The sequence below is a fragment of the Colossoma macropomum genome, unplaced genomic scaffold (genome assembly GCF_904425465.1).
Source record: "Colossoma macropomum unplaced genomic scaffold, Colossoma_macropomum, whole genome shotgun sequence".
In the NCBI taxonomy this organism is placed as follows: domain Eukaryota; kingdom Metazoa; phylum Chordata; class Actinopteri; order Characiformes; family Serrasalmidae; genus Colossoma; species Colossoma macropomum.
This window is the reverse complement of record NW_023494787.1, coordinates 23105854-23120694: the sequence shown is the minus strand read 5'-3', so window position 1 is coordinate 23120694 and position 14841 is coordinate 23105854. Positions and strand designations below refer to the sequence as shown.

The 14841-nt window shown below is 38.8% G+C and overlaps 1 protein-coding gene across 1 annotated transcript; it reads left to right on the top strand.

The window, feature by feature from the left end:
• The first annotated feature begins 12634 nt into the window (after positions 1-12634).
• Positions 12635-14748, top strand: cart4 (cocaine- and amphetamine-regulated transcript 4). The gene is made up of 3 exons (XM_036565663.1): positions 12635-12850; positions 13086-13166; positions 14449-14748. Exons 1-3 carry the CDS (start codon positions 12722-12724, stop codon positions 14554-14556), a joined length of 318 nt encoding a protein of 105 aa, XP_036421556.1. The 5' UTR covers positions 12635-12721; the 3' UTR covers positions 14557-14748.
• Positions 14749-14841: the final 93 nt, after the last annotated feature.

Below are 14841 nucleotides of genomic sequence, written 5' to 3'. Positions count from 1 at the left end.
AAACAGATACAATGATATTTGAGATGTTTGTTTGACAGCTATTTATAGAAATGAATCTTAACCTGAAGTGTCCACATGGTTTCTGTTAATCCATTAAATATTTGATGTCAGAGAGTTATTGCTTAACAAAACATCACAACATATCAGAAGTCCTGCCATGAAACCATTAAGGAGAAGAAACCATATTAGTAAGATTAGAGACAGTAATGAAAGTTAATAGACAAAAATAGACAAAGGACAAAAACGAGGCCACAAGACACGTTAATGCCAGGAAAAAGACGTTCATATTCAGTGGGTACAGTGGGATCTGCCCTGGTGAGCAAAGAGACGATGAGACAACTTGCTGAATACATTATGACTATTTTCTGCCTTTGGACACTGAACAACACAACAAATAGGGGGAATCTTCATTTAGCACAAATGCAGATGATAAATCGGTTGCACACAGAAGATAAACTAGGTTACAGAAAACTAATGTCTCATTAATAACATTCTAGGTCTGTAATGTATGACCTTAATTATAAACAGAACATTTAGAAGACTATATTGATTGGTTGATATTTATGTCCTTGAAAGTTTGTGAACCCTTTAGAATTTTCTATATTTCTGCATAAATTGATCTAAAACTTCATCAGATTTTCACACAAGTCCTCACAGTAGATGAAAAGAACCAACGTAAACAAATGAGATAAAAATATTAGACTTGGTCATTTATTTACTGAGAAAAATGATCCAGTATTACATATCTGTGAGTGGCAAAAGTATGTGAACCTTTGCTTTCAGGATCTTGTGTGACCCCCTTGTGCAGCAAATGCAATATTTCCGGTAACTGTTGGTTAGTCCTGCACATAGGCTTGGTGGAATTTTAGCCCACTACTCTACCCAAAACAGCTTCAACTCTTATGTTGGTGGGTTTTCTCACGTGAACTGCTTGCTCCAGTAGCCTTCTGGCTTGTCCATGTGATCTTTAGCAAACTGCAGACACGCAGCAATGTTCTTTTTGGAGAGCATTGAAAACACCTGACTAATTTCAACTTCAAATTATCTGCTAATCCAAGGCATTCACACCAGATTTGGTTCTCTTTATTTACTACTAGGAAAATCTGATGAAGTTTTAGGTCAAATTTATGCAGATATAGAGAAATATAAATTCTGAAGGGTTCACAAACGTTCAAGCACCGCTGTATGTGGCTCTCAAAGCCAGTGATGTATATTAAAAGCATTTCCATAAATGAAAAATAGTCGTGTTCACATATACACTCATAAAAGACTAAAAGCCAGGCCGATTCACACAAGCAAAATTAAAGGGGCACAAAAACACAGGCTGTTTTCCTCTCTTTCCATTTCACAAACAAGCACTTATCCATTCAATCAAGTCAATGTGTGACAATCAAACAATTAAAAGGGGAGAAAATGTCGAGCATTATGCCACACATGTATCAGCACCTTTCACTTGCAGCCAGTGAAATATTCATGATTCTCACCTCCTGTATGTTTCAGGAGATGGGCCCGAGTCAATAGGTCACTGTGGGAAGACAGAAACGGAGTGTCGGTGTGCATGGACAAACAAAACAAAGCGTAAGGTCACAAACGGTGCAGCTGAGTGCGTGCTGATGGCGGGGGGTGATATCTGCTCGTCTGTCTGAAACGGATGTTTACTGGCCCACTTTAGCCAGGCCACCATCTTTTAGCTCAAATAAAGCTTCCAGATGAGCCGTGATAAGAAAAGTGCCAGTTAGGCCTTTTTTATGCTGGAAACTATTTATTTAACTTAATAAAGTCTAACGCGTACAAAGAGAACACTTAGATGTAGGTTGTTTCTTGAGTTTTCAACTTCAGTTTGTAGACACCTTCTCAGTGAACGTTTCGTCTGAAATAGAGGATAATAATGGGGAATTTGTTCCCATTCGCTGTGGTAACAGCCTCTGCTCTCTTGGCTTTGCACTGTTGGAACATTCCTGTGACGATTTAATTGCGTTCAGTCATACGAGCATTAGTGAAATCAGAAATGAATGTCGGATAATTAGCTCTGGATCACAAACTACACTCCAACTCATCCCAGACTTATTAAATGGCGCTCTATCACTAGATAATGTAATTCCATTGCTCCACAGCCCAAAGCCGTGGGCTTTGCACCCCTCTAGCTGAATTCACTAATTAGAAGGGGTGTCTGGATACTTTTGGACATATATGTGTAGACCCTCAGGACTTTACACCATTAAACATTTCAGGAAGTATGTGGACCTGAGAATTAAAAAGCCCTTTTAAAATCTGGCCTGGGATGACTTCATCTCATAGCAAGTTAACTAGCTGAACTTTGCGAAGCACTAGCCACCTTGTTTTTCACAGTCTGTCTGAATAGGCTATTTTTGCTGTCAGTCCTACTCTGTTCCAATGTTTCATTTGATTCTCACAGTGGTCTCTTAAGACTATGGGTTGACATTTCAGTCAGCATAATGGATCATCCACAGCTGTAGTCATGCACCATTGATGATTCACTTTAAACTAATTCCCTTTATTCATCAGCGTAATAATGAAACTCTGCTACTTTTCAGATTCACAGTGTGATCAAACAGAACCAGAGAAAGAGGAAGAGAGTTTATCCTCTTTTGTCCTTTGCTGTGCTTTCAGGTTCCTTTTATTTGTCTAGTTCCAAACACAAAAAGGAAGCAAAAGCCTCAAGTCGCAACAGGGTGCTTTCTAATCAAGACTCATCAGCACAAGAGAACAGGCAGCAGAATCTGAGTGTTTCTGAGCAGGTAAGATCACAGTTATCACTCGTATCCTGTTATCGTATCCTCATCTGTGTCCTAGTCATGTCTTCACAGCTGATTTTGCTCAAACAGTAATTAACACAACTGAGCGTCTTTAATTATAAGTAACCCGAGCACACATGCTTACCTTTGTTTAACGTTGTCACTGAATTTTAAGTTCATGTTAACAAGTATTGAAAATACTGTATGGAATAAAGAATTATTTACACTTCCAACATCTGCGTGTGTACTCAAACATCTAGAAAGTTAGCTGAATATGGTACTATTATATCTCAAGGATAGGTATCACAGTTATGTAGGGTAATTGGTGTCACATTACACACATACACTTTTTAAAAGTTTGGAATTGCTTGTCATAGTTATGTTTTTTGTCAATTTCTTTACTAATAACATATGCAGTGTACAAATATTTTAAAAATAGCTACATTCCCCTTTTAAAAATATTTAAAATGTTAGTTGTGGAACAACAAGAACTTATCATCAATAATATTACTAATACTATACTACATTATGTCACAATACTATATGAATTACATTTTTACAATGAATGAATGAATGAATGCTGCCAGTATACACAGGAAAGTGGCATCATCTGAAAAAGCACTTTTCATTCTTATTAACGGTTATAAAGTTCAGTCTATAATGATGTCATTTCACACCAAGTACATTTTTACAGATTTAATGCATTGAAACCTTCATTTCAAGTCTGACGCACCTTTTTTAGCACTGAAAATGCAAGTAGTAGTAGTACTTTCAGCCAGTGCAACTCTAAACTGACACTGGTTGATGTCCGATTCTGCTAAAAAAAAAATCAATAAACAGTACACGTAGATCGACTGGCTCACACAAGATCTGTATACCTGGTGGTCCACTTTTGCTTCAGATCCACAGGTGTTTTTGTCCATCCTTCCACTGTGAAAAGACAACTCAGTGCTGTGAATCTGAAAGGATGTGTAGCTGTCAAGAAGACCTTACTGAGAAAAGGAAGCAGACAAAAAAGAAAAAAGTTGCATATCAAACAAAACTGCTTGTGTTCTCAGAACAATGAACCGGCCACCCCAGAGTCTAGAACTCAACATCCCTGAATTGAATTACAGCAGTCCCCGTATGAACCTTGGTGTATTTTTTAAACCTTTGCTTGCTCCCGGCAGGCAGTCAGCAATCACTCATTTTTACAGCCGCTGTGGGTTAAGCGAAGAACTTCTGAAACTCATGTTGCAGTGTGCCTGGAGCTTGGGCAGATGCTCACTGACACAGTGGAAGTGAACTTTGTGTGTAACCATATTTTATGTGTTTGGCTTTCCATCTTCGTTTGAGAAATAGATCAACTATGAATATTTGGCTTCACTCAATGGAGAACTCATTGGATATGGTCTCTCTGGAAGACACTTGCAGATTCTACTGCAAAGAATAGTTTGTTTTTAATTGAATACAGGTGTCTGTTTTCTCCCTGTTTACCCACCAATTCCCAGTACTCTTCTTTGCAATGAATGCTAAAGCATGTGCTGACCTTTCACACACCCTCATACTATTACACTATAAACAGCGGTTTTGGCTTGAGACAATTTTGGGTCTTTTGCATAGCTCTCCTGCTGTGCAAAGAAACCTCACAGCAGTGAACGGTGAATGGACAACCAACCTCGCTCACAACAAACTTGCAAGCATCTATTTTTGTTCTTCCTGCATGATGACATCCTATTGTAGTTTATTGAGAAAACACTAGTCATGTCTCCAGCAGCTCTGCCTGGTGCACTATGGTGCTTCAGGAAGCTGAAACACTGGGGTTATCCTTTTCTCCAAGACCATTATTGTATTTTGTGCTTCATAATATGCTTTATGTTTTCAATGGGAGACAGATCTGGAGTGCTGGCAGGTCAGTCTAGCTATAGTCATGCACTAGCGCTTGTCACGTTGAAACTATCATGGAAGTCCCTGAAAAAGTCCCCCAAGTTACACATGCCATCAGCACTAATCCCTCCACCACCCCACCATGACAGACCCTGGCTTTACACATTTACACTGGTAACAATCTGAAAGGCCCAGAGAGCACAACATCTATTGTTATCCTTGCAGTCACTCACTGGGCAATCACCAAAAAATGTTTAAAACCTAAATCAGTTTCAGTATTAGGGTATATTTACTAAAAAACAATGAAGTTGATAAAGTAAAACATTAAATATTGTAGTGACCATGCATGGCCATGCAAGCAGCCATGCGAGGAGGCTCATGGTCAGTGCACACCCTCCAAAAAAGGAACATTTATTGTTGTTTATGTCATTGCTGCTTTAGTTTCAGTTGTGTGTAAGTGTTATTTTGTGTCAGAGTGCAGTTTAAGTTAGTGTGCATTGTGTTGGGGGTTGGTCTACTAAGGGTGAAGCCTGTGGCTAATGGCGACCTCCCCCGTGGCTTCATGCTTCTACATGTCTCTTTCTGTCCTAGTGTTTAATAAAGAGCACTTCTCATGGTGGAAATCATTGTCTCTCCTGTGTCTTATTTTAAGCCAATGCAACAAATCTTGCTGTTTTCGTATAAATACAGAAAGTGAACAAATCATTGCTTTCTGTTTTTATTTGCATTTCACATATTGTCCAAGCTTTCTTGAAACTAAGGTTTTATTAATTACTGGGATCATACCAAAAGTAGTTAAGTCTAGCTAGCCAAGTGTCAACTGCAAAATACTGAAAAATGTACGGTCAAACAATGGCTGCTGGTTATATCTAGAGAAGGCATTCACAGTAGATCTAATTCACTTTTGTAGTAGTTTTGTCTGTGTTTTGTCTCTGCCTCATCAGGAATGTATTCTGCTCCGCTGTAATGTTCCACAAACATCTCACTCTAGGAGGCACCTTCACCTATTATCAGGTTCAGTGACAGTTTCATTTTAGAGGAGGCTGATAAAATGACTAAGAAAATAGTTTAATTGTGTAGTTTGACCCTAATCAAAGTCAAGGTGCCATATTACTATAGTGTTGGGGTGCTGATGTCAACAGCATACAAATATGAATGCAGGCCAATAAACATACATTTTCATTTTGTCAAAACATGCTCCCTATCAAATCATTACACACATGTCTAAGATGAATAATACCTATTTTTGGGTTATTCGTATGAATGGCATCCTTGTTGTAAATTAATAAATAAGTGAGCGTGTACAGTTTAAATTTTTAATAGTGTCCACATGGACAGACTTTTGTGATCTTCTGTGACTTTTGTGGCTCTTTGACTCAAGGGTTCCTTCATTAGGCTGCATCATGACACATAGGTCCATACATATTTTATAGAGCTTGGTTTGTTCCTCTGCGTTCTACAAGGTTACTGTGGTGGCCAGGTGAAGAGTTGATGAATGGCCTGACAGTGTGGAAATGCAGAGCCGTGGCAGACCCTGAAGTGCTGCATAATGCAAGAAGCATATCACGCGAACACTTGCCAATACGTGTTGAATGCGTACGTGCTAAATGCGTGCAAGACCCCCCTCTATTCAGGGTTCAGGTATTGCAAGTGAATGGAGGTTCTTCTTTCCACACAATGAACAGCGGAAACTGTCGTAGAAGCAAAAGACTATAACTGGTTGTGGACAGTGTGCGAGATAACTCTTTGTATTTGGCGGGTCCCATGTTGGCTCGCTATTCGAGCATTGGTTGGTTGCTCATTCACTCTGTAGAGCGGTGCTAATCCTAACTTTAACGCAGGGGTGTCCAAACTTTTTTTAAAGAGGGCCAGACTGCACCATGTCAAAATTCCTGAGGGCTGAAATATTATTCACAACATATTCTAAGTGGTCTTCAGTAGTCAGGATCCCCATGGACCCTCACAGAGCAGGTACTATTTGGGTGGTGGATCATTCTCAGCACTGCAGTAACACTGACGTGGTGGTGGTGTGTTAGTGTGTGTTGCGCTGGTATGAGTGGATCAAACATAGTAGTGCTTCTGGAGTTTTTAAACACTGTCCACTCACTGTCCACTCTATTAGACACTCCTACCTTGTCAGTCCACCTTGTAGATGTAATGTCAGAGGCTGTAGCTGCTGCTGCACAGTTTGTGCTGGTCATCCTCTAGTCCTTCATCAGTGGTCACAGGATGCTGCCCACAGGACACTTCTGGCTGGATATTTTTGGTTGGTGGACTATTCTCAGTCCAGCAGTGACATGAAGGTGTTTGAAAACTCCAGCAACACTGCTGTGTCTGATCCACTCAGATCAGCACAACACACACTAACACACCACCACCATGTCAGTGTTACTGCAGTGCTGAGAATGATCCACCACCCAAATAGTACCTGCTCTGTGAGGGTCCATGGGGGTCCTGACCACTGAAGAACAGGGTAAAACAGAGAAACAGATGGACTACAGTCTGTAATTGTAGAACTACAAAGTGCACCTATATAGTAAGTGGAGCTGATAAAATGGACAATGAGCATAGAAATAAGGAGGTGGTCATAATGTTATGCCTGATCGGTGTAGAGCACTTAATCAAACCGAGAGTCTTGTTAGCGGTCCATTCTGACAATTTGGTGATGACCTCTTAAAAACATATGAATCTGCCGCCAGAGGAGTTATGCAGCGTGCATGTTCACGCTGGTCAGAGTGAAATGTATCAGTGTGTCGAGTCAGAGCGCTCTGTGAGCTTTGCTATCACTGTATAAAAGATGCACTGGGCTTCTTTACTGATTGATTGTTATTCTGTGCAATTTGAATCAGTAAGCACTCATAACAAATTATTTAATTGTTTAAGAGTAACAATTAAACATGTCTAATGTACCAATTACATTGCTCTTCAAGTGTTTATTTTTTCAAAAATATAATTTGTGAGACAGACTAAATCTATACATTTTCAGGTTTGATTGATCATGCTCTTTATGTACCAAATAAATGCAGAAACAGGATTCAGAAATCACTTTATTATATAAGAAGAGCAGATTAAGCACCATACATATCTGTGCTTTATGGCTGTAGTCTTGACTATATGAGGTGCAGGTCTAGTCAGAGATGAAAGGATCTTAAACTTTAGCTAACATTGTTACCACAGTGTGGCGCATAACACTGTAATTTTATGGTGGTGCTGCCACCATCAGGTGAAAGGAAAAACTGCAACGTACTGGCTGACGGGCCACTTACAACACACTATAAAACAGAAGCTGCGGGCCAATTAAAATCTCCCTGTGGGCTGCATTTGGCCCTGGGGCTGGATTCATCCCTGCTTTAATGGCAGCAAAACGTTTGGTATCACAATTATCCTTTGGAAATTCTCTTTTCCAGTTCGGTAATGTCCTCTTCCACACATTCACGTAAATCGTACATATCTTCTCTTTTGCCTTTGCTTTGAAAAATGCAAATATGCTGTGGCACATTGTAAAGTTTTTCAGAGGTATACTGGGCATAGTTACAGTTGCGGTGCAATAAAGGACCAACTGGGTGAACCCCTCTGAGCCAGTGCTGCATCTCTAGTTAGTTAAGAATACCAACAGAAGCTCGCTGATTGTGGTTGAAGCAGCTAATCTTCACCTGAATTTGTATTTCTCCCAAACAGACAGTATAACATCTCATAGTAAGATTATTTTCAGGAACACCCAGAATTATGATTTTGAGACAATCAGGTGGTCCTGGGGGTTAATTAGGGGGTCATGGACCTCCCAGGACCTCTTGCATTTCGCACCTTGGTTGTGGACTCTGTATGGCACATTATGCAAATTGTATTTTTTTTTTGTTTGTTTGTTTTGCAAAATGCAGAGTGCGGAATGTCTGAGAGAGTGAGGCACCAGAGAGTGAGATTTAATAACCATGATGCTGCTTACTGAATTGTTTGATGAGATATATGAGACTTCTATGATAATGTCCAGACAGAAAACTAAATAGGCATTTCTGTGATTTTATTGTTTTATTTTAGAGTTCTTACAGGCTTCTAGCTACAGATCTCATAACAGATCATTCTTCAGAGCACATTAACACAGTGCCACACTATAAATCCAAATGCTTAGGTTTTAAACATTTTTCTAATCAAAACTGATCAATTTGGTGTTTATTTGATGTTTCAGTCACACATTCCCTAGTTTGTTCTCAAATAGGAGAACAGCTCAGCTCAACACTGAGATGCTTTTAAAAAGTCTTATCTGAAAAATATTTAAAACCTAAATATTTTGGAAGTTTACAGGCTAATACCAACCGATCTAATTGACTTGATCAATCATGTTCAATATAGAGAGACAGAGCTTGTGCTTGCTCACCTCATCTAATGTCTTATTCTGCAAACATCAATAAAAAGACCTTTGCAATTCTGAACCTGGACCACACTCATGTAATGATGGAAAATAACAGGATGCATATACATTGGCCCCAAACTTCGGTATTTGGATATTTGTGTCATACTTAAAATTATCGTGTTAGGAAACAAAATGTCAAACCAAGCAGTATTTATTTTAAACAGGCAATACCACAACTGCCATTTCTCTTTTTGGCAAAGTGTACCTCCTGGTGTGTTTCAGATCATTATTGTTTGAATCATTTCTTTGCAGGTCTTTGTACACTTTTGCGTTTATGATCCCTTCAATGAACACAACTCATTGACACCACTGTAAGAAAAACAGCTCCGGACTTCCATGCTTCCACCTCTGTGCTTTACAGAATTCCCAGTGCAGTCTGGTTGGAATTCTTCTCCAGGCTCAGTTTGCTGTTGGGATAAACATTTTATGAAGTAACCTAAAGAACTTTAGGTTTACAAGTTGTTTAAAACTGGTTAAAGATATTTTTAGGGGCTACTGTATGTTAGAGGGGCAGTAGCTTTCTAAACATTTTTCCTATGCTAGAGCAGTTCTGTTCTAGCAACTCCACTACATTTTAAAGACAAATATACAATATACAATAAATATACTTTGTATTTATACTGTGCCTGAGTTGACAACCCCATGCAAATTTTCTTCAGAATTTTTTTCACAAATTGAGCTGCTGGGGTCTAGCTTGCCCGTAAACAGATCATGCTCATAATGATGATGCACTAGTTGAATTTGTACCTTATCTGTCATACATAAGAGACTGATAACCTGAAGATACAGTTGTGGTCCTGATCCTAAAAATAGAAGACCTGATTCATTTCTGTCACTTTCAAGCAAGTGTCTATTACATGCCCATCTTTCCTGTGTTTTCACACCTATGGACATTCCAGTGTGCTTTAATTATGTCACCAGCTGAAGGGATGAGAGTGTAATGAGACAGGTTGAGAATGACAGGTTGAGAAGTCAGACATTCTTCAGTCATTGTCTCCGTCTGCTCAAAGTTAGTCATGACACCAGAATACAATCTACAAACTTTGTCTTTTGGATGGTATGGTATAATGATTTCAGGTTGACTTTTAGGACTATGATCTTATTGTGAGAGGAAATATAAAAACTTTTTTACACTACTCTTCATGCAAAGAAATTTTAAATATTAAAAGTTAATCTACTGGTGGTTCTTGCCTTAGAGTTCTGACAATGAATGAGCACCAACACCTTTAGTCAATGTTATAAAAAAATAAAATAAATACATAAAATAAATAAATAAAGAGGACAAAACTACAATCATGGTAGCCATATCACTGATCTTGATGTGTTTTTTTATTCTAAAATCAAAAATTTTCTCTCTCAAAAGCAAAAATGACATGCAGTACTGTGCAAAGGTCAGAGACCCTTCATTTAAGTAATTTACAATCAAAACGGCTTTTACAAATTATTCAGTTTTCAGAGTCAGAAAAAAAGAGAAAGCTGAAAGCATGTGTTTAACAGAGGCCTTAACAACTAAATATAATACATAATTTTACCATTTAGTGTGTTCACTCTTGCCTTTTTTACAGCTTCTATTCTTTAACCTATTATTCTCCAGGGTATATTTTGGTTTGTCCTTCTGAATTTACATGACCAAATCGTAAGGCAAATTATTCAGTAACTGCATGAACAAAATGTAATTTTTTATTTTATTTATTTATTTATTTATTTTAAAGCTCCCCTCAAATTAACAGAACATATGTTTTATGATTATACACATATTGCTATATGCTTACAATTTACTGCTGAAAGCCAAAAATCTTAGACACTCTTTGTATTATTTTATAAAAATAATTTTTGCAGAGTGTATCACTGAAGAGACACCATCTGTTTATAGTTTATAGCCCAGATTTGTGGAAAAATGGGTCGACTTTCAGTAGACAAAAAATTGTTCAGCTTCTTCTATTATAAGGGTTTAAAATTACATTACCTATCTATTTGGAAAGAAGACAGTTACAGCTCTTATATGACACCCACTTTTTGAATGTAGCTTATGGAATATGAAAGTTATGAAGAATGTGACGAAGTGCGTTTTGGAACCACCGGTGATCTCAAGGAGTTGAAGAGGTTAAAGGAGGCTTGTTTTCAGTTTATCCAAAGAAATCTGCAGGGATATTTTTCACACCTCCAAAGTTCAGGCTTGGAAGTTGGTCACATTTTCTGCTTCTCACAATACAAATCTCAAATGCTACTAAGTGATGTTGAGGTCTGGACTTTTTTTATGCCAGTGGATTATCTTATATCTAATCTGTTCAGAAATATCTCCTGAAAAAAAAAGAGTTATTTGTACTTAAGGTTGTTTTGACTGGAAATGAAATAAATGAAGGGTGGTCTCTGAGTTCTATATGCGCTAATTTATGGATGGAATTTATAAATCCCTGTTTATGTACAGTATCTGCTTTTGCAACTTTAAAATGGTAGAAAAGGGGTGAACAGGGGACGTTGTCTGCCGTACCTGGGGTTCAAGGCTAATGACTTCGGGTGTTGAGGGTGTTCTGCCTGCTGATATCTGTTCTTGGATTTCTGCGCTTGGTACCATGGAGACCAGGATCTGCTCTTGGTAAGCTCAACCTAATCACACCTTGTCAGGCTCTTGGAATGAAGCGTGCACATAACAAGCAGGCTTTTATTAAACACTTCCCAGGAATCCAGACCTCCTCATATTAGCTCCTGTGTATGTATCTGCTGATTATTTCATGCCCTACTGCGCAGTTACCCACATTTTTAAAGCCTTCAAGTAGAGCCATTAAGGGGGTCTTCATCTTTCTTGTGTACACTTTTACAAATCAAGGTAGCTGTATGGTTCTTGTCTTTGGTGTACAGTGCTAGGGGGAAAAAACTTTAACCGGTGAGCGTGGAGGTTCTTTAAACTTTAAAAAGGTTCTTCAGACACAACTTCACAAAATCGTCCCCTATAAGCGGTTCTGCAATGACTCTGCTACAAAGAACTCTTTTGGCCCCTTTATTTTTTAAGAGCACAGAGATGGCTTGTTGATTCTAAGCAATCATCTCAAAATCTTTTTGAGTTTTAAAGAGAGAGCATAGCTAGAAGGATTATCTAAGAACTGTAAATAGGTTTTTCATATTTAGTTACATGCAGAACTTCACAATCTCATCCAAAGTCCAATCAGGACTTAAAACATCCGTCCTTTCTCTGAAAGAGCTTCATGGTTTAGTACAGTCAACCTTTACGTTCAGTTTAAATTACTTATGTGTTTTTGTACTAATACCCAACATTAGTTTATGGTCAGACCTCATGCAGTGGTGAGCTGACGGGCTACTTTATCCTCAGTAATGAGCTTTTGGAAATTGTACTCTGATAGTGGAAATGCGAGATGTGCTCCCATTTGCGCAAAGCAGACCTGACGTGTACAGACGACATGCTGTCAGCGCTGTTTTTTGCCTTTGGGCTGTCAGTGCGGTGTTATCGTTTGACCTAGAGACTTATTCACACCTGTAGAAAAATGGGGGACGCGGGGACGGAGGTGGTGACGTCACGAGACCATATCAGTCCGTCACTCGCATCGTATAAATGGACAAAGTTTCCAAGCAGCTCAGTGAAGCAATAAGCAGCAAGCAGCCGGAGGAGAACAGCCAGACTGAAAGAAGTGCGTTCATTTTCTCTGATCTAATCCACGCCAAAGCGTCCAGCACCATGGACAGCTCCAGAGCAGCCCTGTACCTGGGGGTCTTCATCCTCACGCTCAGCGTCGTCTGCCACGGTCAGGGGTCACTGGACAACCGACTGTCCGCACACGAGGAGCAGCTCGTCACCAGAGACTTGGTAAGACCGTAATCTTTAACTGAGGAATGATGAATTTACATTCGGAGGACTAGTTTACTGAAGTGCTCACACTGTACATGTCATTAATCCACTCATATTTACTGAAGTTGTTGGTTTCTCTACTAACTAGTTGTAACCGCTCCAAAAGCGTTTACACTCTGACCTGCTTTAGAAAGTTTATACTACACTGTCCGCGATGGTGTCTTTAAACCTTCTGTCTGTCCATTCTGCTCAGGCTGAAGCTCTCGGAGAACTTCTGGAAGGAGACGAGGACAATCGGATATCACTGGAGAAAAAAGCCAGTGTCATTCCGAGGGTAATTATCATTACTATTATTATTATTATTATTATTATTATTATTAGTAGTAGTAGTAGTAGTAGTAGTAGTAGTAGTAGCATTAGCATTAGTAGTAGTAGTAGTTTGTGAAACATAGTCAGTGATAACTGTTGGCTAACTAATTGTATAAGATTGTTTGAAGTTGGAAATGAAAAAAAAATAGTGCTGAATCATAAACACTGCGCAGGTGTAAAAAAAAGAACGTTAAAATAAACCTTATACACCGCCTTATCAAAAGGGTTCTAGACAGTACCAAGAAAAGGTTGTAACAATATTTTATACCACTTTGAAAAGTTTTTTAAACAATTTCCATCAAAGAGAAGAACCACTTAACCATGTAAAACAATTCATCTATTAAAATGGTTCTTCGAGAGTCTACGATTCTGTACGCTCCTTAAAAACATGGTTCCTCAAGGGTGATTTAGTAAAGACAATGGCTTTATACAGAACCATGAACACTCACCATTTGCATGATTAAATGTTTTTTTGCATGGTCAAATGGTTCTTCAGATTGATGAAGAATGTGTTGTTTATGGTTCTACATAGAACATTTTCGATAATGGTTTTATATATCCATACATACATCGTATACATTGTAACAATAGAAGAACCCTTTTTGGCGCTATATAGAACCATTTATAAAACCTTCTCCATCAATCTGGAGATCAATTTCACCAGCCGTTTAAGCACGCCAATGGTTCTCTGAGTGTTCAGGCTTCTATATATTATTACTGTTTTTCTTAAAGAACCCCTGAAGAACCGTCTTTTTAAAGAGTGTACAGAATCGTGGACTCTCGAAGAACCATTTAAGCGCGCAAATGTTTTTTTTTGAGTGTTCACGGCTCTATATAGAACCATTGTCTTTATTAAAGAGCCTTTGAAGAACCATCTTTTTTAAAAAGTGTACATAACTACTGCCTTTACTAAAGAACCCTTGAAGAACCATATTTAAGGGCCTCTGGGTTCTCTCGGGTTCTGCATAGGCTCTGTGTATAAACTATAAGTATCTTTAAAGCTGATCAGTCTATGACAACAAACCCCAGATATGAAGATGTGATAATAACGCCACAGTGTTAATATTAACCCTCTATTGCACAATGTTGCTGTTAAATGTTGTTGTTAAATCGAATATAAACAGCGTGCGTGTTCAAACTGTAGCTGTAGTTCATTCATCACTTTCTGTGGGGGGTCATTCTCAGAGGGGTTCTGATCACACTAAAGGAGTAGGAGAGCTTACTGAGCGGAGCTGTTGTGTTTGCAGTGTGATATTGGAGAGCGCTGTGCTCTGAAGCACGGCCCGCGCATCGGCCGCCTGTGTGACTGCATGAGAGGAACCGCCTGCAACACCTTCTTCCTGCGCTGCTACTGAACCCGCAGGACTACACTTCCCATCGGGCACTGCGCGACCACCTTCTCGGTCATCGTCTTATTCGTGAATTTATATGGTTGACGTCTTAAACTGTTGTGCTGTTCGTAACCTTGACATGTATGTGTGATTAAGGCATAGCTACGATTAAATGGATTTATTTTTGTTTAATAAAATGTCGTTAAGGCTCATTGATTCTGCATAATGTCTAATTAATTATGCTGGAGATTTTAAAAGTTTACAAATGTTTTTTTTTTTATTTCACAGTACACGTATTAAAACATCATA